At 43.1% G+C, this 24,466-nt stretch overlaps 1 protein-coding gene across 1 annotated transcript in view; it reads right to left on the reverse strand.

Moving 5' to 3' along the window:
- Nucleotides 1-24,466, reverse strand: part of LOC133357470 (IgGFc-binding protein-like) — a 122,070-nt gene that overhangs the window by 19,597 nt on the left and 78,007 nt on the right. The window contains 28 exon segments of the mRNA XM_061575415.1: nt 520-728; nt 1,147-1,415; nt 1,895-2,022; nt 2,998-3,162; nt 3,749-3,990; nt 5,233-5,377; nt 5,978-6,180; nt 7,134-7,310; nt 8,413-8,483; nt 9,163-9,271; nt 11,525-11,699; nt 13,047-13,294; nt 13,978-14,122; nt 14,668-14,705; nt 14,708-14,872; nt 15,523-15,699; nt 16,276-16,373; nt 16,873-16,984; nt 17,346-17,520; nt 17,977-18,224; nt 18,417-18,485; nt 18,873-19,017; nt 20,159-20,361; nt 21,879-22,055; nt 22,603-22,700; nt 23,033-23,144; nt 23,506-23,680; nt 24,135-24,382. Coding sequence (XP_061431399.1) covers nt 520-728; nt 1,147-1,415; nt 1,895-2,022; nt 2,998-3,162; nt 3,749-3,990; nt 5,233-5,377; nt 5,978-6,180; nt 7,134-7,310; nt 8,413-8,483; nt 9,163-9,271; nt 11,525-11,699; nt 13,047-13,294; nt 13,978-14,122; nt 14,668-14,705; nt 14,708-14,872; nt 15,523-15,699; nt 16,276-16,373; nt 16,873-16,984; nt 17,346-17,520; nt 17,977-18,224; nt 18,417-18,485; nt 18,873-19,017; nt 20,159-20,361; nt 21,879-22,055; nt 22,603-22,700; nt 23,033-23,144; nt 23,506-23,680; nt 24,135-24,382 — 4,526 coding nt within the window.

Genomic DNA, 24,466 nt, shown 5'->3' on the forward strand with positions numbered 1-24,466 from the left:
GAGTGCCCCCATAAAGAATTGCATTTACACTGGGGAATGTTCATAGCAGTGCATCACATGTTGAGAAAACTCCCGTGAGGGATGACGTCATGAAATACATTCAATAGACCTTTTTTCTTACGCTAAATGACACATATATTGTACATATAATGTTCACAGAATGGGAATCACAATGACATGTCCAGGTCCTCCAAGCTGAATTGAAAGAAAATATGTTAAAGTATAACTTTACACCATGATTTTTGTGTACAGTCAATGATGACTGGCCTGAGATCGTGAACTTGCTGCTATACTTGAGAACCAATCTAGCCATAGGTGGCTACTCACATTTCAGCGTGGACTCAGCTCTTCAACGCAGACATTATCTCTCTGATCCACCCGGTATCGTGCGTATATATTCCATTATGTCTAGTACGCTAGCTATTCTACTAATCAGCTCCTGCAAGTGTTAACCGCAGAGAACGAGAGGTGCATGGAGCAGCACAGTGTGCGTGGACCACGCGGAGTCTCTCTACCCACCGAGTGGTAGTTGTTTTCGTCGTCCCAGCAGCCGCAGGCTTCCAGCGACACGCAGAGATCGTCGCTGAGCACGAAGCCCTGGTCGCAGACGCAGCCCTCGGCGCACCGAGCCGCGCTCTGGCAGCCGTCCTCGGCGTAGATGTCCGAGCAGGTGGCCGGGCAGGGCGAGGCGCACGGCGTGTAGTGGGTGTTCGGCGGGCATGGCAGTGCTAATGGAGAGACACGTACGGATTTTATCATACGGGTGTCTTGGTTATGTTTCAAATGATTTTGTTACGTGTTGTTTATATTCTTGAGAATGGCAGCAATATGTTCACAAGCTTAATGACAATGCCGAAGTCTGCTAGCCGCTGCGACACGGCTTCAGGAGAGAGTTTGTGTAGTTGTGCTGTTCCTCCATTGAAGGAGAGCAGACTACAGTGTGTTACGAAATGGTCCATACTCCACATATTGACCACATGTTCTCTTAGATATAGCTCGGAATTTTTGGTAAAAAAAACATAAGCAGAAAAGGAATTTGTTGCTTATATTTCAACCATGGAGGTAAAGTTGCTGGTGTCTAATTAAAATTTTTCTCATAATGGATATCTATAAATTTTCAAAAATTTCCTCAGGCAGAAAACTCACGGCAGAAGGTTTCATTGCGCCACAGGATGTTGATGCCCTTTGCGCGGCAGGCCTCCGCATATGCCTGGAAGTTATCGCACAACGTGCTCTCCATTCCGTGGAACTGACACATGTCGTAGATGCACGTCTTCAGGAAAGGCTCGGGATCTATCTCGGCATGGCACTTGGCAAAGGCTCCTGAGGTAGAGATAATGACTTCACACATCTTTTTATAGGCCTCTTCATTGATTGGTTCACAGCCGGGAATGTGCGGCTCGTCTGGTTTGCAACTGTGAAAAAATAAATCACACGCATGGTTATCTTTGTTGTTATAGACGTAAACATATGCGTGATTTTGACAAAAATAATGTGATAGACCAATGCCACTATATGAAATAATGATAAATGTTTCAGGTACTTCATGTTTTCATTGTAAATTAAAGTAAGGATACATTAAGCAATGTTGTGGTGTGGTGGTGCAGTGGTTAGCACACCGCATTATGAAACCACGCGACCCAAGTTTGATCGTCGGCCATGGATACGTCAGTGGCAATTGACATCTGAACTCGTCTGGAGCCCCCCACACTTCACCAACCCACAATGTAAAGCTTGGTCAAGTATGGTCAGACAAACCCGACGTGAGGGGCCTTTCTATTAGCAGTGGATTGACACGGTGTTATATACATCACTGTAATGTGCTATTACCACATGGAACACGTTATGCTGTGTGGCTTGTATGATACCAAACCGTGCACATTGGCTGACTCACCCAGCATCAGCGTCTCCCTCGGCCTTCCAGCTGTCTCCGAGCTGGGCGGCGCTGGTGGCAAGCTCCCCGTTGGGCATCAGGTAGTCGTCTGTGCCGTTCTGGTTGTAATTGCCGCATAGGCCGCACAGCTGTTGCACGGTCAAACAAGAACCAATGTAAGACATTTTTGACATGATCACGACATATGTGTCATGGGTTAATGGGTCTATATAGAAGATGAGATGGACTCTACATTCATTTTTAATCCTGGTAATTATTGACTGCAATGATAACCAGTGAATTTAAATGCATAGAACATTTGAGATAGCCTGGACCATGGCAAAAATGGAGCCTGTCTACGTGTATTTAGATTGCGGAATGGAGTTAATGATGCGGTGTGGGTCACTGTGCAGTCATTGTTCATGCGCAATTATTCCTCCTTGCATCCAAGAATTGATTACATTAAACTAATTAATAAACCTTCCAATAGTTACTTAGCTAGTTATAACGTTCTATCAATCCCATCCCTGTATTACAATTAATGTATCCGTGCGGTCATAATAAAACTATGGTATTAGCTACAGGCAAAACCATCTAAACGAATTACAGCGACAGTGTAAAGAAATATTTCAACATATATGTCTGTATAGGACATTGTTCACCATGAATCCATTAAAACGCATGCTGCTGTCTCCTGAGAGGGCATCCACCACGAAGACGGAGCAATGAAATCAGTTCTTGTGCAGGTGCTTGGTGGGGATTGTCAAATTATGGGCCATGCAAGATGACGTCAGCTTGGAAAAGCCTTCATCCATCAGTGAATCGATCGCGGCTGATGATGATGATGCTGCCACCTCGTTTTAGGATGGAACGTTCATGCTCTTCCTTCTTTCCTCACACAGCTTTGCTCAGTAATCAATTTTCTCTTTCAACCCCATGATTCAATGTAGGAATATTATCACCTCTCAGGTCCACTACCCTTGCCGTGGTTCTCTCTGCCACTGCCACTGTGTGACACAGGCCCTGAGCATGGGAGCAGTGAATGTTATTTAAACCATTCCTTCGAGTGTGCCTCTGACATTTGCTGTTGCAAGGTAGGTGCTGAGTCTCCGAACCAAACTGACCTTGTTAAAGTAAGTACTTGGAGTGTTGATCTCAAGGTGGTGTTTTCCATCAAATTTGACTGTGACGCCAAAATCAGTCTCCAGGAGAACGTAGCTTCCGCTTATGCCAATCTTAACCCCTGGGACCAAACCTTCGATGGGGGTCTTAATTCGCTTATCGTCGACCTGTTAAGAAAGAAAAATAAACCACGATGCATGATGTGTTTTACAAGACCTCTCATTTTTACCACACACAATTACTTTGTACGATTAACTACATATCACAAAAGACAATGTAACCCTGTGATACATTGTACGTTAATCATATCTGCTCATTGCCAAAATCATAATGGAACCATTATTAAATGTTTTCAGATGTTTTGACGTCACAGTAAGGACATTCCTGCTTAAAAAAAAACGTAACTAAATTCACATGATAAGCTCCCATTAACATATACTTCTTAAATAGATTTAAATGTTATACTTATTTTATATCTACTGTTTAGCAAATGTTTCAGGGAATGCTGATAAGATACTTTTTTTGCAGTTCTTTGTCAATCTGCTCCCCACACCACATCAGTGATTGCTTCACCACACCGGTTAGTGGGGTGGGCTGCTGGGCACCAGTTCAGATACCACTCGCCACTGATGTTAGCCACGGCCAGCAATCGAACTGTGAGATGGGCACTCTGCCGCACCCACTCTGCCCATAAATAATCTTCTCTTTCTCAACTGCGACTGTACGTTCTCACGGTGCCCAATCCGTGCGTACCAGCACGCGGTGGCTCTTCTGCAGGGTAACGCGGTGGCCCGCGATGTCGACGATCACGTGCTTGAGGTAGGAGCCGGACGCCTGCCCGCGCTCCTCGTTCTTGGCGGTGATGGTGAAGGGCGTCACGTTGGTGTCATTGCACACGTCCACCAGCGTGTACGTGCATGTGCCCATGTAGCTGATCATTATCAAGTCAAAGGTGAAGTAGTGGGGATCTCCGGCAACGTGGCACGTGGCGTAACCTGGGGCACAGAAACACAACCAGGCCCTTCTCACGACAAGCAGCGGGTGCAAACGACTGAAACCCACAGACAACTCTACATGAAATTTAACTCGAGATATGTCCAGTCACCGATGATCACATACAGACGTATTAATCAATGGTGCTGCTGAAACTTCCACCTTTTTTATAACCCTGAATGAAAGCTTAAAGTAGATTTTTTTAAAGCAATAACAAATGTTAAACCATATGGTAACGCAAAGACATAAGTAGTGTCATCGATACATGAAGAGGCCATGGCTGTTGAGGCCAGTTCATGTTAATCTAGATTATCTCCAATGTGAAGGTAAAAGAAGAGAGCACGTTGGTTCGGATGAATGTCCCTGTCGGGACTAGCTAAACTCCTGGTTCGACACCAATGGGCACTGATGAAATTGGATAAAAAATGATTGTTTATTCAATTTAAATTTAAAAAGTGGGTATGTCTCCCCATATTCAAACACAGATTTGGTGATATCCATCTCCAATGGTTCAACATTAGAGTGAGCAACTCACAATCCTGGTTGTAGGTAAACTTAGCCCATCACCCCTCTGGGTTTGATAAAATGGTTGCCACTTTGTGGGGAAGTCGATTGTGGTTAAACTAACTAACTGAGCTTGGACTAATATTCAGAGGTGGCATGGGCACACGTGATTGGCCATCAAAGTGGCTTATATCATTATATGTGGGAATTTAAAGTAGCAGTCAATGAAACTTAACACATGTTGCTTCGTGTAGAGGGAAGCACCAGAGGACCCACTAAAAACTACACACGACCATGGGCAGAGAGAATATGCAAAGTCCGATGCCATGATCTCCTGCGTACCAGGTGAGGGAGACAACATCTCACCACCGTAGCGCTTCTATGGATAGACTCGCACCCTCCACAGGAACGTGGAATTTAGATCACTGGTGCAGGGCTCTAAACAGGAGATGAGCACTGCCTCAATGCTCATATCAGCAGGGAATAATTTTTATCTGCATTAGTATTTACAATTCAGATGGAAATTCCACGCTCCTGTGCCATGGATACATCTCTCCACAAGGCAACCTCAGTTAGATATTAATTATGTAGTAATAATTCTTGTAATTCTGAAGGGATGATGGGCTGGGTTGCATTATAACTATGATTTTAACTCACTGTCTTCCAAACGAGACTATAGCGCTCTGCCACGGTGTCTGTGTTTGATCGTTAAATATTTATGTCTTAGACAAAACAAATACCCTTGCTGTGGCAGCCCAGAATGCCATCCTCCACCGTGCAGACCTCTTGCAATCCACATTGCCAGGCATCGCAACTCGCGGATCCGGGCCTCATGCATGTGCAGCGCCGGTCGCAGGTCTCCGATTCAAACCAGTTCTCCCCGAGCTGCAACCACACGATCGTGAAGGCAGTGAAAAAGTCTTGAGAACGCTACATGAATCGAATAATTTTCACCACATTCCATTGTCATTGGTGGTTGAATTTTGTATCAAGTGTAATCAGATAACCACAAATAGTGGAATTTGTATTTTAGATTTTTAAAAAATCAAATGCTACCAGATAAACAATGAAAAAAGGCACACTATTTTAACACGTAGGCTTCTGCGAATAATAATATGACTCATAATTAATGTTGGGCTAGATCACGTACGTAAAAATGTGTTGTAAACCCTCCTCCACCCGACACAGCTAGTTAGTAAAGCTGAGTAAGGTGGTTGTTACTTATAGTGAAACGTCAGGCAACCCAATTGTTAAATGTGATGTGGATTTATTTTCAACACACTGGTGTGCTGAAGCAGTGAAACTGGCATGTTTGTTCACGTGACAACTTTTATAATTGGCCGTGTCGGGTGGAGGAGGGTTTACAACACACTATTTATGCAATCTGATACAAAATTAAATCATCCAAGGCACAGTGCACCCATTAATGCCGACTGGGAAGATCCGGTGGGTTTACACGAGGGTGAAAGAATGAGTAGAACTCACCGGGTGGTAGTTTCCGTTGTTATCCAGGCAACCACACTGCTCCGCGGGGACGCACTTGTCCCCAGAGAGGACAAAGCCGTCGTCACAGACACAGCCCTCCCCACAGCGATGGTTGCAGCCACCCGGGAGACTTGCGTTGCTGCAGGTGGCCGGGCAGGGCGGTGCACAGCTCTCATAGTGGCTGCCAGGTTTGCAAGTGAGTGCTGTGGGTGCCACATGCACACACACACACGATAGTTTCTACTAAATAACAAAACCTCTACAAATCATCTGTAATAGCAACAAATTAATTTTAGTCGAATTTAAAATGTGCATATTTATAAGTGCGAAGATTGATTTTATTTCAGTTCAATGCCATGACAATGACATATCCACAGATCTTCAAGGAATGCACAGATGAAACTGATGAGAAAAAATTAATTCTATCGCAACTTGGAAAAAAACTGACATTTAAACCAATCGAGCTGTACCTTGCCCCTCTACTATTTATCATAGGGAGGTAAAGGTGCCGGATGTACGTGACGATTACGTATGGTGGGCACCTTAAACCCAATTCCATGACGACTGAGACTCCTTTCGTGCCAGAGGCATGACACCTGCAGAACGGGAGGGCCCCATGTCTCACATCCCTTCTGTGTGTCTGCTCAGTGTGACACCACAACCATGACAAATTGATGGGCTCTCTCGAGACTGCACGCCTCAACTGAATGTGGCGCCCGTGGAACCAATTATATTCTATACAAATGTTTTGGTTAATATATATCTATTTTTTTAGCTTGAAATTATGGAATACATCTAGCATGGCGCAAATAAAGCGCAAACATGCTCTTGTCTATGAATTCTCATCTACAGTTTGCAATACGAACATCAAAATACGTATGAATGTAGGTAATATTTGTGAGTTGAGAATGCTGATGCAGGCCCAACAGAAATTATTTGCCAACTGATTATAGCGGTAGAATAAGCTGTGCCACATGTGTGATAACTCACCTCTGGGAGTGGCAACCCAATTCTACCACTTTGGCTTTTGATTTTTTTAACATGGACACGACATATAGGTTATCCATTAATTCTTACTCAACAATCCTGTTCTGATAGGAACAAAGCACAGGATTATAACATGTGGCGGTGACATCACAGCGGGTGCTGCACTCACGGCAGAAGGTGTTGTTCCTCCACGTGATGATTATGCCAGCTTGGGCGCACTGGTCGGCGTAGGCCTGCAGGGCCTGGCATAGCGACAGGGGGTTGCCGCCCGTGGCACACAGGTCGAACACGCAGTTGTCGAAGAAGACTTGTGGAGGCAGCACTGCGTGGCACTCTTTGAAAGCTCCTGGTCACAATGATGTCAGGAAAGGTGTGTCGGGTGAATGCAGCTTTGTTATTTTAATCTTTGCAGGCCTCTGCCTAGCCTCACTTGCATAAGGAGAGATTTGGGCTTTTGTATGGTTCCATTTCCGAATACAGTAGTAATTAAACCATACCAACCTCCCCTTGTAATGTAGAAAAAATATTTTTGTTAACCTCCAGTTCTTCACAAGTCTAATAATAATTACAAATCAACGAGATCGATTAACATTACACCACGCGCTGGACACATATAGTTACCCGTACCATCACACTGGACAGTTTACCTTTGATGACAGCTCTTTCAGTCCTAACACTATGATGACAAAATAAATGGCTTCAACATTTTCAGCAATAATACAGGTGTTCATACACCAAATATAAACCTATTGCAAAGTATCAAGTCTGCATTAACCATACATGCTTGTGGTCAAACATGCAAACAAAGTGATAGGCCAATTATTGAATGTAGCGTTATCGCTGCCTCTACCTTGCTGGTGTCAAAGGAGATCTGCTTCATCATGCCATGCATCAAAGCTGCTGTACTACCTGTATGGTCGATGATGTTCTATAAATACACAATACTTAAGTCCCATTCACTTAACTATCTTATAAACGAGGCCTTGAAAACAATGTTAAATAATTGCACTATTTGCAGAGTAATACTGCACGCGTGTGTTTGGAGCAGAGGCACCGTGGTTTCTGCACTGCACTATGCACCCAGCATCCCGAGTTCGATTCTTGAAAATGGCTAAACATAGGTGGAGAGTGACATGTCAATTGGCTCTGGCCACCCGCTGCTCAAACGTTCACCAGTCCACGCTGACCAGCATGGTGAAATACGAAAAAAAAACCATGACTGACATTACGAGGAGAGGCTTTCATTCAGTAGTGAATTAACAAGCACCAGTAGTAGGTTATTTCGTCGTTATGTTGTGCAATACTGCATAATGTGAATAATGGAAGTGGTTACACAATAATGTGCATTAAAGTACCCAGATGCTGAGAATTGACATTACCATTGGGGTCGGTGATTAAGCCACAGAATCCCTCCTTTTCAAACTCCTACTTGTGTCGCTGGATCACACTCAGGTCTTCCACCATCGTCATCTTTGCATCTGCCAAAACAAACACCAAGGAATACCGGCATATCACTGTCCTATGAAAAACAATAGTGCAATATTAAGTTATGGTAACAGTAATAACAATATGCTTGTGATAATTATATTTAAGAATTTCACGATTGTTTTTCAAATGAGTGAAAGCTTGCAGATGTCATAGCAGGAACCTCCCCCCACCGCCCGCCTGCCACAATTCACAGCCCTTTGTCAATTCACTGTTGGATGAAGGCATCTCCACACCGTATTGGTAATGGTGGTTGTTTGCGGACCAAGTCACTGTGGGTTGGTGAAAGGGGACCCAAGACCAGTTTAGACATCAGCTGCGACTGGTGTTAGCGGTGGCCAGGAATCACACTCAGGTCGCTGGGCTCAGTGCATGGGCAAATAATACTCTCCGAACACACACAATAGCTGCTTATGAGTATAAGTTTGTTTTCTGAATGTAGTGAGAATGTATGAGTTTTCAAGGGATTGATGGGTAAAATCCGTTGTAAGGTACACAGATAATATTTTTTTCAATAAAAATGTTAACTGGAAAATCCCTTGAGATGGAACATCCACTTGCCAGAGTTCCCATGGTGTGCTTAATTAATAGACAAATAGTAAGCTAGCACACAAAATCAAGACCAAAAGAACCAATAACAAAGAATTGGGCCCACATGAGGGCATTACGCTCAGCTACAGCAAGAGATGAGTGCGAGGGTGACTGCTACTCACTCATCCGAGCTGTTCACCGACTTCCAGCTGTTTCCCAGTTCTGCCGAGGAGGCGGCCACTGAGCCGTCTGGTTTCAGATTGTCATCTGAGCCATCGCCATTAAAGTTTCCTGCAAGGTTACAACATGAAAGTAACGCTAGTGTGCAAAGACATCTCAGTGCACGACTAAATTGAGCACTAATATAAAGGAAGGCTTCAAAATGAAAAAACTATAAATGACAATTCGCACTGGGTAAGCCACTGCACTTGTTGCCATGGTGACCCAGTGTGAATTGGGCGACCAAACCGTGACTCGAGGTCAGCATTGCAACAAGTGCAGTGTGACGTTTAGTCACAATCGTGCTTCAGAAGTATTTGCAGGCGCCCACTTATATAACATCCACTTGGTCCATGTGCATACAATACAATAGAACTAAAGCATAATTAAAAGGTATTTATGTATAGACGCGATTTAAAATACCAGTTTTCTTTTACATATGAGTGGGTTTTCACTGGGTTTTATACATTTTTCTTTGGGTCTTTCAGTAATGCCACGTAGGTGGAAAAATAATACAATTATCACGACGTTGGCAAAACATAGCAGGTGTTTCCAAAAAGATGTCCAAAACCATGAGCAAACACAAGATCCATGTTCGATTCAACACAGTACATAAAATGTGTGATCTCATCCCATCTGTGAAGGATGTGATCCCTGACATTCAATACTCCAGTGTCTATAAACTAAGCTGCGGCTGCGGCAGTAGTTACATTGGGGAAACTAAGCGACATGTCTCGGACCGTGTTCGTGAACACAAGGTGGATCTGAAACACGGTAGGACCAATACCTCGGCCGTGGCTGATCATTGTTTTAACGCTGTGGGCTCACATGAAATCGATTTTTCCAAGACGAAGATACTCTGCAAGCCCACTGGCTATCAACAAAGATTCGTTCATGAAGCCATCCAGATATTTCAACACAGACACAATTTCAACCGAGAGGATGGGTACAAACTGAGCAATCATTGGAAGGACGTTATTAACCAGTTTAAATCATAACTGCCTGTGATGTTTCCATCCTACCTGCCGATGCTAGCAGTTATTTCCGTCTCTCTGAGTTACATACATGCTAAATGTCTCACAAGCACAGCCACCGTTGGTTTGTTTACATTGACACGCGAATCTCTCACAATACAATGGCCACCTGCACAGCTGCATCGTTGTCGTGGAGGGTCATCACCGATCTTACATTGACATGCAAATTACACCTCTAACCCCGCCCACTTACCCTTGGGCTGAGCCCATCTCAAGCCTATATCACTTCGTGTTTCAGCAGCTCTCCCGCTGTATTTTCTCCTGCCTCGACAGCTTTCTCGCTATATTTTTCACCTGATGACGATTGCTTGTGTTGCGATCGAAACGTCGTGATAACTTTATTATTTTTCTATCTACGTGGCTTTACCGAAAGACCCAAAGAATATTAATTCCTGCAGTCACAAAAGCTTTAAGTCAAGTTGTATACATTGTTGGTTAATGGGATGTGTTCATACAACCTATCCACAGATATGAACATTATTTAATTTACATGTAATTTACATTAATATTTAGCAAAATACAGCAGATATAATTTGATAAGTATTTGACCATCTCTGCCTACCTGCACATCTATTCCCCAACCACCGAGTCACTGGTTGATCATCTAGATGTACTTTTAATCACTAGTGAACCAAAACTGACGAGCTGGTGATTAGCTATTAATATGTGTGATTGGCTACCATTTCCTTTGAGAGTCACATTTTAGCCTCCCCTCTACGTCCACAAAAAGTCATGGTTAAGAGGCCATTTTGGTAAGCTTATGACGATAACGTGCAACTGCCTTGTAAGTATGTTGAACTTCTTTCGCACTGTACGTAGCCAACTTGTGCTAATTGGAGGTGTGGGGGAAGGACATCAAACTAAACACAAAAGTCATTTTAAAGAAATACTTTTCAGTCTAGATTTAAAAGTGCATAGCTCCTGTGGCTTCCTAATATCGGAAGAGCGTTCCGGACGGTCGCAGAAGCGCATTTGAAAGCGCGCGATGCAGTGACCGTCTTTATTCGATGACTATCTAAAAGCCACTGCGAGGATGACCGGAGTTCGTGTGATGGTTTATGTTCCTTGACGAGATCAGGAAGGTAGCCCAGTACGTGCCTTCCTGCAGATCCTGGCAGGCCAATACATGCCTTGGTAAATTAACCTTGTTGCGTGACTGTTTTCCGTTTTTAAGAGTGTTTTGTCTCCCATTGAAAAGTGTACAAACCCCTGTATCATTGCGAGCCTGATTTATTGTCAGGTGAAATAAATGTTCAAATCAGCATTCATCCAGCCTGTTCTCGGCACTCACCGCAGATGCCGCACAGCATCCCAGCGTACTCGTTCGGCACGACTATCTCCACATGGTGGTTTCCGTCAAACCGAACAACCAGATTGAAATCAGTCTCGAGCACAACGTAGGATCCGCTCAGGTACACGTGCACCCCCGACAGCAGCAGCGGAGTGGTCATACGCCGTCCTTCCACCTGTAAAACAGCACACAGCTCAAGTGAGGGTCCCAGTCGTGCATCTAATACAATCTCACACCTTCTCGTGTACCGTACATGTGCTGCACACAGTGCACACGCCGGACTAGGCCAAGGGAAACTTGTACCCACTACTCTTGGTCCACCGCTGGAATCCTGCGCCACTTCCCAGGTCAACACACCACTCCATCATTTCCGCTCCCACCCTTGGCTTCATTAAATTGCCGAAACGTTTTGTTTGAGATATAAACAAAATATTTTGGAGAAAAAAAACACCTATTGTTAAATTATAAGAATTTCTGTCATAGATTTGAAACACTTGTGTTATTTCCACATGCACATGTTTAACAATTTTAGTGAGCAAAACCTAGAATATATATTACACGTACAACATATATATATTTGCTACAGTATATCCTATTATTGTGGAGTGGTGGAGCGGACGCACTGGTTTACACATAACACTATGAATTATAATACACAATTACAAGTATGATGGTTTAAATACAAATAAGATTATCATTGTAAACATAATAACCATCACAGAAAAAATAAGCCATTATCAGATGAGACTTGGGGAAGAAGTGGGAGGGGTTCACATACTGCGCTATGAATCCAGTGACCTGAGTTTGATTCCCAGCCGTGGCTAACAACATCACAGGCGCTTTCAGAAAGCAAGCCTCGTTACATAGAACAACCGACCAGACGAACTCAAGAACACCTCGAGTTCAAACACTGCAAGTGAGACCATAGCATTCACTTGATGAACACAGTTTGATAGGACGACAATGCGCATTAGAGATGCTTTTAGCTTGATTTCGCGATTCTTCATGAATACATTACATGACATCTGAACCAGCCTGAGCTCCTCCGTCACCCACCTATATTGACCAGCGTCGTGAACAGTGATCACACAACCCCCACGAATGGCACAGGAGGGCCGTGTCCAGCAGATGGATTGCCAAAGGTCTGTAAGCTATAACTATTGTATGTACTAGGCTTCTCCACTAAACTAGGGTTTTTCATTCCTCCCTAACAACATTTCTCTTTCAGAAAGCATTTCCTATTTTAACTTAACCACTTCTTAATTGTAATTGTTGTATTTTATATTTTACGAGTGTGAAATACGCTATATGAGCTATAATTATTATTGATGAAAGTTGCTCTCTCAGTGGGCACTCATCAGGTTAGCAAGGTTCCGGTATACTGTGCAGCACAATTGGGAGACAAGTTTACCTTTTTCAGCCAAAGGAGAAAATGAAAACGTTTGTGTTTTTTCCCCTTTAGCTTCTGCCTGAGTGTGGCAACCCTATAGACATGACCATGAAGGTACGGTGTAACGCTCACCAGCACCCGACGTCCTTTGGCCAAGGTGAACCTGTGGCCGTAGACATCCACGTGGACCTCCTTGACGTAAGACACGGCCGTGCTGCCGCCCCGGAACTCATTTGTTGTCTCCACGTTGAAGTGGGGCAGGGTGGAGCTCTGGTTGCACGGGATGGCTGCCGTGTAGCTGCACTCGCCCATGAAGTGGTGCGTCGTCTTGTCGAAAGTGATGTAGTGAGGGTCTCCAGTGATCACGCAGTCACCAGGTTCTAGAAAAAAATATTAAGGATGTCGGTTTATTTTTAAATGACTTGTAAGATAATTTCAACTACAAGTGGACAGATCATGGGTGATGAAGATGAGAGGCTAACAACGATGATATGAGCATTTCTAATAAGGCAGGCAGGTGGTGTTGCAGAGGTATTTACGTCGGTAAAAAAAATTCTGCTAAAGCACAATGGTTTCCAACTGTAAGCTTTGCCAGTGTGAAGTGAACATCGTACTCGGTGGCGGGACTGTCGGTGGTGCTGTTGTGGAGATATGAGGAGGAGAAGCGGTTGTTCCTGAAAGAAACAGCAAAAATGTCAAAGCGTTATCCTTCCCCTTATCTTGTTTATTGATACAAAGTACATTTTCACCAGTCATTAAAGCCAATTAATATGCTTTCCTAAAGATGGTCACTGGGTTTAAAACAAGATGATCCATTCAATAATGTATTGAATTTAAAGTTTATTTACCATCTGTGTTCATGTAAAATAATTTTAGTTTTTCGGTTGACTGAAGCTGTATGATTTGTTCTTGGAGCCCTATGGATGGTATGTATTTATATTTTTCCAGGTCCCCCTCAAACACTACACTTACCTCTTACCTGGTTGCATAAAAATCTCCGTCTCTCTCTCTGTGAGACGATCGTCATGGCTTTCCTCATTTGTGAAGCAGCACAGCAACTCACCTCGCACGTAGCAATCGAGGATGCCGTCCTCCACGCTGCAGATCTCGTGCTTCTCACACTCCCAGTTCTTGCAGTGAATGTCTCCCCCACCCAAGCACGTGCAGCGCTCGCTGCAGTTGCCAGACTCAAACCAGCTCTCCCCGAGCTGCCACGCGCAACACAGATTCAGCGTCTCTGCAGATTCCACTATTGTGCAAGTGACCTTACATTTGCAAGTGACCTTACATTTTAAAATGTAAGTTTGAAATACAATTTTACTGTGTGTATAAAGTGTTCAACACACGCAGCATTATGGATGTGGCTAGTCTGTAAACATCTGATTTAAATAATGGGTGTATTATATTATTTCAAAATAAATCTCTTTGGGTAACCTTGGCTTTCCATTACTGCTAATTGCAGACTTTGCGAAAGATAATAAAAACTTAGAAAAACATATATACAGTGCTTGAACATATATTGCCGACGACATAAAAGGAATGATGCATAAGTATTGAAAAAGGGTGTGCTTCACATGTGGCCACGTCATACTGAATGGTAGTGGCTAGTCGTGGATATGGTAGTGTCTGTCCTGTTTGTCATTAGAAACGTGGGTTTCTCGGAGAGTGAGGACGTCGATGTTACGCATCTTAAAAATTTTGCAAGATACTCGCACTTTGCCCGGTAAAGATGTGCTTAGAGTGTGTAACTCACCGGATGGTAATGGCCATTGTTATCCAGGCAACCGCACTGCTCCTCAGTGGGACACACTTGTCCCCAGAGAGGACAAAGCCGTCGTCACAGACACAGCCCTCCGCACAGTGCTGGTTGCAGCCACCCGGGAGACTTGCGTTGCTGCAGGTGGCCGGGCACGGTGGGGCACAGCTCTCATAGTGGCTGCCAGGTTCACACGGGAATGCTGTGGGTGCCACAAACGATGCATTTTTTTAAAGTCTTGAATGTTTGTAATTTGCTGTGTAATTTATAGCTGTTTTGCCATGCAGACAACAGCTTAAAGTGCCCAGATTTTATCTCGGTTTTAAGGTATTTAAATAAGATTAGTACGTTTTAAATCTTCAAAGAATGAATCTTACACTGTGCAAAACCCCCCAAAATATTGCAGCAAATGTATAACATGCTTGTATTATGTGAGAACAATGAACCGTCCATCAGTGAGTTTCTCACTTTCACAGAAGGACTTGAAATACGTATATGCATGCGTGCACGTGTACACACCCGTGCACACATAGCGCACATGTTACCAGAATATGGAAGTTAAACGTACCGCAGGTAGGTCAGACGCTAATGGAGCCTAAAGCACAGACAGCTAGATAGGTGAAAACGGCAGTGCACGGTGTCACATGGCTTCTCCATCTGCCGAAGCCCCTCTTGATTTTGTCTGAATGAGCTATTTATGTTCTTGTACATTACCCAGTACAGCATCTTCGTGTGCTCAGGTATTTAGATGCTATACACTGATATTATTATTATTTTTGATGAGACATGTTTGTACTTCTCATAACTCAAGAGCCAAAAGTTCAGACAGTGCTTAACAGCATCCACACTCACGGCAGAAGGTGTTGTTCCTCCAGGTGACGATGACCCCAGCTTGGGCGCATTGATCAGCGTAGGCCTGCAGGGCCTGGCACAGCGAGCCGTGGTCCCCGTCCGTGGCACACAGGTCGAACACGCAGTTGTCGAAGAAGACTTGTGGAGGCAGCACCGCGTGGCACTCTTTGAAAGCTCCTGATGGAAGTGAGAAATACGATGTCAGTGTTAGCGGCATCGGCACATCACTCTCCTTCAACACAAATTACTTTTACAAACATCCCACAACAACAGGATTGCAGTATTTAGGGAAATGGTGATGCAGTGGATTGCATCCGGCACTAAATTCGGTGATCGGAGTTCCTGAATGTGGCAAAAGTCAATGTCAAGTGAAATCTGAATCAGTCATTAAAAAGACTGGCAGCCAGTTGTAATCTTTTAGCGACCATAGATTATGAGCAACAACGTATCATGTCATTTAATTATGTTCAGGAATGTTTAACGTAGCTTTGAAAATAGTTTAGAAGAAAGCTGCGTGCAGAAGAGCTTTGTAGCCTATATTTGTTTAAAGTGATAATACAATATTAAAAATGGAACAAAATAATGAATGCGCAGACTATAATAGCTATTACAGTTAAACTTACGATGATACACAGGACATGGAGCGGAAATGCCATGACTTCAACCTCATGAAGTCGATTCTTTTGTGGAGTTTTCAGAAATCAATCGTGAACGAGCAGTGACAGCTAAACATAAACAGACAGCAATACTCACCCTCAGGGTCAGTGATTATTCCACAGAATGAATCTGATTCATACACGTCCTTCTCATCCTCATCACATGGAGGTATGTCCCCGGTACCATCTTGACAACTGTCAACACACGACACGCAGGTTAACATAACTGTTTAAAAGAGAAAACATCAACACAAACATAATAACAGTCTTGATTTGAAGCTTTCGTGACTGGTATAAAATGACGGACGCTTGTGTTGCGCCCGAAACGTCGTGATTTATTTTATTTTATACCTACGTGACTTTACCGAAATAACCAAAGAGTATAATAACAGTCATCATCGCCATCACCATCATGATGATCACTCACTGTAGCCCAAACTGCTGACACTCATATATATACCCTCAGGAGCACAGGCAATCACATCTAACGTGACTGTGTGGCTCATTTTAACTCTCGTTTTCTATCTGGAGATCTAATTCCTTTTCAATACCAATGCCTTATGTGTATTGCCTAGAGGCTTTTGCAATGATACCGAGTATGGATCATTGCAGTCCCGAAGACTTCAAATCTAGAATGATACTGTTGTAATGAGCAGACTATGCATGGAGATAATTGAGAAGAACGGATTCTCACTCATCATCGGAGCTGTTGAACACTCTCCAGCTGTTTCCCAGCTCGTTTGATGAGGCCGCTGCCGACCCATCCCGCTTCAGATTGTCATCTGAGCCATCTCCATTAAAGTTCCCTGTAAAACAACACAAAGCATTGCAATATACGATTTTCGATAGACATGGTTTACATGAAAAACTTAAAAAAATAACTGACATGCTACTGTAGAACGTTAAAGCACATATTCTCTTTTTTGATACGATTACACATAATTAGAAATACTAACGTATCTGTAGCCTGTTTAGTTGAGGCATCCGTACTTTTATCCTTATGAACTCGGATTTTAAATGAATATATTCAAATGGGACAAAAAGAGATTAGAAACTCATCGTCACGCCTGCATATTCTGTCAACTACAATCACATTGAGATGTTATGCATTCTCCAAGTGTCCAGTCAACTGCTTATTGCATCACTTTTCTCTAGTGGTCAACTCACCGCAGATTCCGCACAGTTGCCCCGCGTATTCTCCAGGCACGACTATCTCCACATGGTGGTTCCCATCAAACCGAACAACCAGATTGAAATCGGTCTGGAGCACAACGTAGGATCCACTCAGTTGGATGTACACCCCGGATATGAGGATCGGAGGAGTCACACGCAGCCCATCCACCTGTAAACAAAACACAGAGCATTTTATGTAGAGACCTCGCAGGAGGATCAATAATGCATGGTAGATCATAGTACAGAAATTATTTTTTAACTCATGCAAATTTCCTCCACGATTCTTTGTAAACATCGACATTCTTCCACCAAAGATTCATAGCATGAACATGGCTTGAATGTTCACATATATTTGGTCATTCTTTATGAAGCCAATTCCTAAGTCCCAGATAAGGAAGCCTCTTATGAGCATCAGGCAACACCGTGGACATTATTAAATTCAAAGTAAATGTTTTTGAAAATGGAAGCCTGTCTAGGAAAATGCAATGAAGCAATCATAAGGAACATTACAGTTATTGAGATATCACTCTATGAGAGAGTGTTGTGCCTTAATGGTGATGGCTCCTGGATGGCACAGCACCAGCTCTGTGCAAATAACAATTCAAGTGTGAAGTGAAACCCTCACCAGCACCCGGCGTCCTTTGGCCAAGGTGAACCTGTGGCCGTAGACATCCACGTGGACCTCCTTGACGTAAGACACGGCCGTGCTGCCGTCCCGGAACTCATTTGTTGTCTCCACGTTGAAGTGGGGCAGGGTGGAGCTCTGGTTGCACGGGATGGCTGCCGTGTAGCTGCACTCGCCCATGAAGTGGTGCGTCGTCTTGTCGAACGTGATGTAGTGAGGGTCTCCAGTGATCACGCAGTCGCCAGGTTCTGAAAATAGAGGAGCCATGTAATAATGTGTTGTGATGCCTTATGCTGCTCTATCAGATCATTGTGTTTAATATAAATGAAGAGCCCAATGCAGCAGTATCTTTTGAAACAAAAACGTAAACAATACATTCAACAATCGAGGTTTGTCAATGTAGGGTGATTGTAGGAGAATGTATTTAGTGAATATTTTACTCAGTGGCGGGGCTGTTGGTGGTTTTGATGTTGTTGTTGAGACCACAGTAGGAGAGGCAGTTGTTGTTTCTTCAAGAAAAATCAAAGGACAAAATGTTACCTTTCCTGTTATCTGTCAACCACAGCAAATTACATTTCTACGAGTCATTCAAAGCATTAGACATTTATTCCCAGATGAGCACTTTGTTGCAAACAAGATGATCCATTCAATATTGTATTGAATTCAAAGTTTATTTACTATCTGTGTCCATTTAAAATATTTGTAGTTTTTCGGTTGAATGCGGCTGTATAATTAGTTCTTGGAGCCCTATAGATTGTGGTTATTGCAATTTTTCCAGGTATTCCATCCAGCACCACACTTCCCTCGAACCTGGCTGCATAAACATCTCTGTTTCTCATTGTCTGTGACAGGATCGTCATGGCTCTCCTAATTTGTGACGCCACGCAGCAACTCACCGCGTGCGTAGCAGTCGAGGATGCCGTCCTCCACGCTGCAGATCTCGTACTTCTCGCACTCCCAGTCCTCGCAGTTGACGTCTCCCCCACCCAAGCACGTGCAGCGCTCGCTGCAGTTCCCCGACTCAAACCAGCTCTCCCCGAGCTGCCACGCGCAACACAGATGATAAGTAAAAATATATAGTTCAACTGCCCTTCCCCCATACTATGACAATATCACCCAGGCATACATGTCTATTTGCTTACTTAATCTTTAAAGTATAATTTCGAGGAATACAGAGTATTCAAAGCTTGTGATATCATGAATGAGAGAATTGCTGCCTCTTTCACATTCGATACTGAGAAAATGTTACATATAGGAGAAAGAGTGAACAACTGTCCAGTGATTGGGCAACATTATCCATCACCCATCAATGAGTGAGTAATATTTATATCGATAATGCTGAATTCATCTTACACGTGACATAGCGTAGGTGTCCTACTGTGAAAATCAAGGACTCTGAGTTAAAGGTGAGTCTGGCTCATGGATCATATAAGCAGAGAATTCAAAATATCATTCACTTAAATTGATCCAAATGTAATGATCAATACAGAAGTTGTTGACTAGCAGGCTGGATTATATGTAAATATGCATATCAGAGATAGAAACTCTGTTAACATCATGCCTAAGTACAAACTTAGGCTTGCATTTTTGCGTCAAATATATACCAATAAGCGTGGATAAGCAGGCTGAGAATCACACTGAGATAAAGGAGAACACGTGGATCAGTGAGCTCGTTTTGCAGAGACAGACGACTGCCGCTTCATCAGCAGCATGGAAGGAGGGCCCTGCCACCACGGTCTACTCGTCAGGGTAGCGATCGTTCACAGTGTGCGACATCATTGCAAACCATATCCCCAGAAAAAATATACAGAACTGTAATTAATACTGAATTTTAAGAAAAGTAAGTGGACTTAGGCAGGTTACATCGCTGTAATGAAATGATAATCAATGGATGAGACTGACCGAATGGCAACCAACAGTATCAACGCTGCAGGGAAAGAGTGGTAAGATTAGATGATGCTGGAACTAGATTGATTATGGCTTTGCAAGTTGAATTGTTTGAAAAATATATCGTCTTATTAAAGCCACTCAACTTAATCAATACATATAAACATATCTTCTTTCTGAAATACGAGACATCAATATATTCTACTGTACACAACTCAATTTTATCAAAACCATGAGACAGGAAATTGTAACCAATTACATGCATTGCTTGGTCATGCTAAATCAATCAACTGACCGGATGGTACTGGTCGTCAAAGTCCAGGCAGCCGCACTGCTCCACAGGGACACACTTGTCCCCAGATAGAACGAAGCCGTCGTCACAGACACAGCCCTCCGCACATTGCTGGTTGCAGCCACCCGGGAGACTTGCGTTACTGCAGGTGGCCGGGCACGGTGGGGCACAGCTCTCATAGTGGCTGCCCGGTTCACACGGGAATGCTGTGGGTGTCACACGCAATAGAAATGTCATCAAAGTGCTTCAGCACCATTCTGAATGTTGACAACTATTTAATTAATTTAGGCACTCAAGTTTTAAACTTAGTTTTGGGGTTTTCCGTTTCTGCTGAACCCAGCATGAATGGCCGAAAAAATGGGGGCCGGGGGAACGGGATGGACTCTGACACTGAACCATTATTGCAAACACATGACGGCCGTTGTTTCGAGGGGAAAACAAGAATGATAAACTCGGGAATCGCACTTATGTTATTTCCGGGTTTGTGTGGTTATATTACCCCCCCTCCCCTCTATTCCCCCCTCCCCCTCTATTCCTACCTATTCAACTCCCCTGCAAATATGCTACTGCCCATCGTTGGCCCTACCGTGGACGGGCAGTGAGCCCAAGTTCCTCCAATCGGTCCCCAATTTCAGGGTATATCACTCCGGGTTTGTTACGCACTTATGACGTGGGTTTCCCATGATGTCTGTGTTTTGAGCTATCCTTCATAAACAGTTTCCAAGAAATGAGAATAGGTTTTCCCCTTTTTTCTGGCAACAAAACAGGTGTTGAGATGTTAAAACACCAAATTGAAACCTTTTGCAAGGAATCATGTCTGCAATAACCACAATACTTGTGGTCAGAATGCATTCTATTCTCATATTTTGGTGCTGGCAAAGGAGGTCCCATGAAGTTTACAAGACACCTGTTTGTCATATTTTGTTGGTATGAAGTTTCAACTAAATGTTGACATTTTTTATTCAGATAATTGTATTTTTCAACTAACTTTCACATTTATCGATGCTAAAAATACACAACTTATCGATGATAAAAATACAGCATTTTAAATTAATGGGTGGAAATGTATATTTACGGTACTCTCTAAAGCTGACACCATTTCCCATGCAATTCAGAGTATCATTAGTGCTGTGATGCCACAGCAGTTGTGTGGTAGCTATACCTAAATAGAGTACTGCATTACCTGACTAACATAGAAACAAACTCATGTCAGACAGCCTGGCACCAACTTGAAGGTTCAAACAAATAGTCCTACAAGATAAAAGCTGTTTTCTTTTGAGTTTTGTATTTCCTTCAAGTGATGCTGCAGACTCATTCAATTTGTTTTGTCTATTCTATATCTTTGAGGGGCAAAATTAGATGCGGGATATGAGCTACCAAACTAGCTTTGGTTGGCTTATAGATGAGGGTTTAAGGACTTGTGGTATAATAATACTTGGAACTGTAAAAAACAAATATATACTGTACTTTTATTTTTTCGAATGGTTAAGAAAATATGTTTAATCATGAGATTTTTTATTTATGACAAACTGATATATTTCATTCTCAAGAACTGTAAATAAACAAAATGATGTGCAACAACCATCAACTTCATATTCGTGAGATCCTATTTGAACCAAGGGTGACTGAAACAAGGCTTTGAACTCAGGCTATACACCTTTATTAATTGCAACATCCCGAGCAATCAGTGTGGCGGTGACATCACAGCAGGTGCTGCACTCACGGCAGAAGGTGTTGTTCCTCCACGTGACGATGACCCCAGCTTGGGCGCACTGATCGGCGTAGGCCTGCAGGGCCTGGCACAACGAGCCGTGGTCCCCGTCCGTGGCACACAGGTCGAACACGCAGTTGTCAAAGAAGACTTGTGGAGGCAGCACCGCGTGGCACTCTTTGAAAGCTCCTGATCAAAACAAGAAATACGATGTCAATGTTAGCGGTATTGGCACATCAATCCTCTTCGACACAAATTGCTTTTACAAACATCTCACGACTACAAGATTGCAGTAATGAGGGAAATGGTGATACAGTTATTTGTGTCCTGCACTTTGAATTCAGTGACCGGAGTTCCTAAATGTGGCAAATATCAATGGCAAATTAAAACCGAACCAGTCATTAAAACTTCTGGCAGCCTGTTGTAATCATTAGTTAATATAGAATATGGGCAACACGTCATTATGTTCAGGAATGATTATCGTGGCCTTTAAGAGAGTTCAGAAGAAAACTGTTTGTAGAAGAGCTTTGATGTCTACATTTATTTTCAAGTGATAAGATAATATTAAAAATGGCACAATATAATGAATGTGCAGACTAGAATATCTATTAAAGTTAGCTTGCAATGATACACATACATGAAGTGGAAATGCCATGACTTCAATCTTATGTGGAGTTATGAGTAACCAATCCTAAACGTGTAGTGACACCTAAACATAACAGACAGCAATACTCACCCTCAGGGTCAGTAATTATTCCACAGAATGAATCTGATTCATACACGTCCTTGTCATCCTCATCACATGGAGGTATTTCCCCGGTACCATCTTGACAACTGTCAACAAACGACAAGCAGGTTAATGTCACCAAGTTTAAAACAGAAAACATCAACACAAACACAGTAACAGTCATCATCGCCATCACCATCATCATCATGATGATCACTCACTGTAGCCCAAACTGCTACACCCATACATATACCCTCAGCGGCACAGCAGTCATATCTAAAGTTGCTGTGTGGCTCATTCTCACACTCGTTTTCTATCTGGAGATCTAATTCCTTTTCAATACCAATGCCTTCCACGCGTATTTCACAAAAGGCTTTTGGATGATACTGTTGTAATTAGCAGTCACGCATAGAGATTATTGAGAAGAACGGATCCTCACTCATCATCGGAGCTGTTGAACACTCTCCAGCTGTTTCCCAGCTCGTTTGATGAGGCCGCTGCTGACCCATCCGGCTTCAGATTGTCATCTGAGCCATCTCCATTAAAGTTCCCTGTAAAACAACACAAAGCATTGCAATATACGATTTTCGATATACATGGTTTACATGCAAAACTTGAAAAAATAACTGACATGCTACTGTAGAACGTTAAAGCACATATTCTCTTTTTTGATACGATTACACATAATTAGAAATAGTAACGTATCTGTAGCCTGTTTAGTTGAGGCATCTGTACTTTTATCCTCATGAACTCGGATTTTAAATTAATATATTCAAATGGGACAAAAAAGAGATTAAAACTCATCGTCACGCCTGCATATTCTGTCAACTACAATCACATTGAGATGTTATGCATTATCCAAGTGTCCAGTCAGCTGCTTATTGCATCACTTTTCTCTGGTGGTCAACTCACCGCAGATGCCGCACAATTCTCCTGCATATTCTCCAGGCACGATTATCTCCACATGGTGGTTCCCATCAAACCGAACAACCAGATTGAAATCGGTCTGGAGCACAACGTAGGATCCACTCAGTTGGATGTACACCCCGGACATGAGGAATGGTGGAGTCACACGCAGCCCATCCACCTGTAAACAAAACACAGAGCATTTTATGTAGAGACCTCGCAGGAGGATCAATAATGCATGGTAGATCATAGTACAGAAATTATTTTTTAACTCATGCAAATTTCCTCCACGATTCTTTGTAAACATCGACATTCTTCCACCAAAGATTCATAGCATAAACATGGCTTGAATGTTCACATATATTTGGTCATTCTTTATGAAGCCAATTCCTAAGTCCCAGATAAGGAAGCCTCTTATGAGCATCAGGCAACACCGTGGACATTATTAAATTCAAAGTAAATGTTTTTGAAAATGGAAGCCTGTCTAGGAAAATGCAATGAAGCAATCATAAGGAACATTACAGTTATTGAGATATCACTCTATGAGAGAGTGTTGTGCCTTATGGTGATGGCTCCTGGATGGTACGCACCAGCTCTGTGCAAATAACAATTCAAGTGTGAAGTGAAACCCTCACCAGCACCCGGCGTCCTTTGGCTAAGGTGAACCTGTGGCCGTAGACATCCACGTGGACCTCCTTGACGTAAGACACAGCCGTGCTGCCGTCCCGGAACTCATTTGTTGTCTCCACGTTGAAGTGGGGCAGGGTGGAGCTCTGGTTGCACGGGATGGCTGCCGTGTAGCTGCACTCGCCCATGAAGTGGTGCGTCGTCTTGTCGAACGTGATGTAGTGAGGGTCTCCAGTGATCACGCAGTCGCCAGGTTCTGAAAATAGAGGAGCCATGTAATAATGTGTTGTGATGCCTTATGCTGCTCTATCAGATCATTGTGTTTAATATAAATGAAGAG

The sequence above is a fragment of the Lethenteron reissneri genome, chromosome 58 (assembly GCF_015708825.2).
Source record: "Lethenteron reissneri isolate LAM-NWPU_2019-01 chromosome 58, ASM1570882v1, whole genome shotgun sequence".
Taxonomy (NCBI): domain Eukaryota; kingdom Metazoa; phylum Chordata; class Hyperoartia; order Petromyzontiformes; family Petromyzontidae; genus Lethenteron; species Lethenteron reissneri.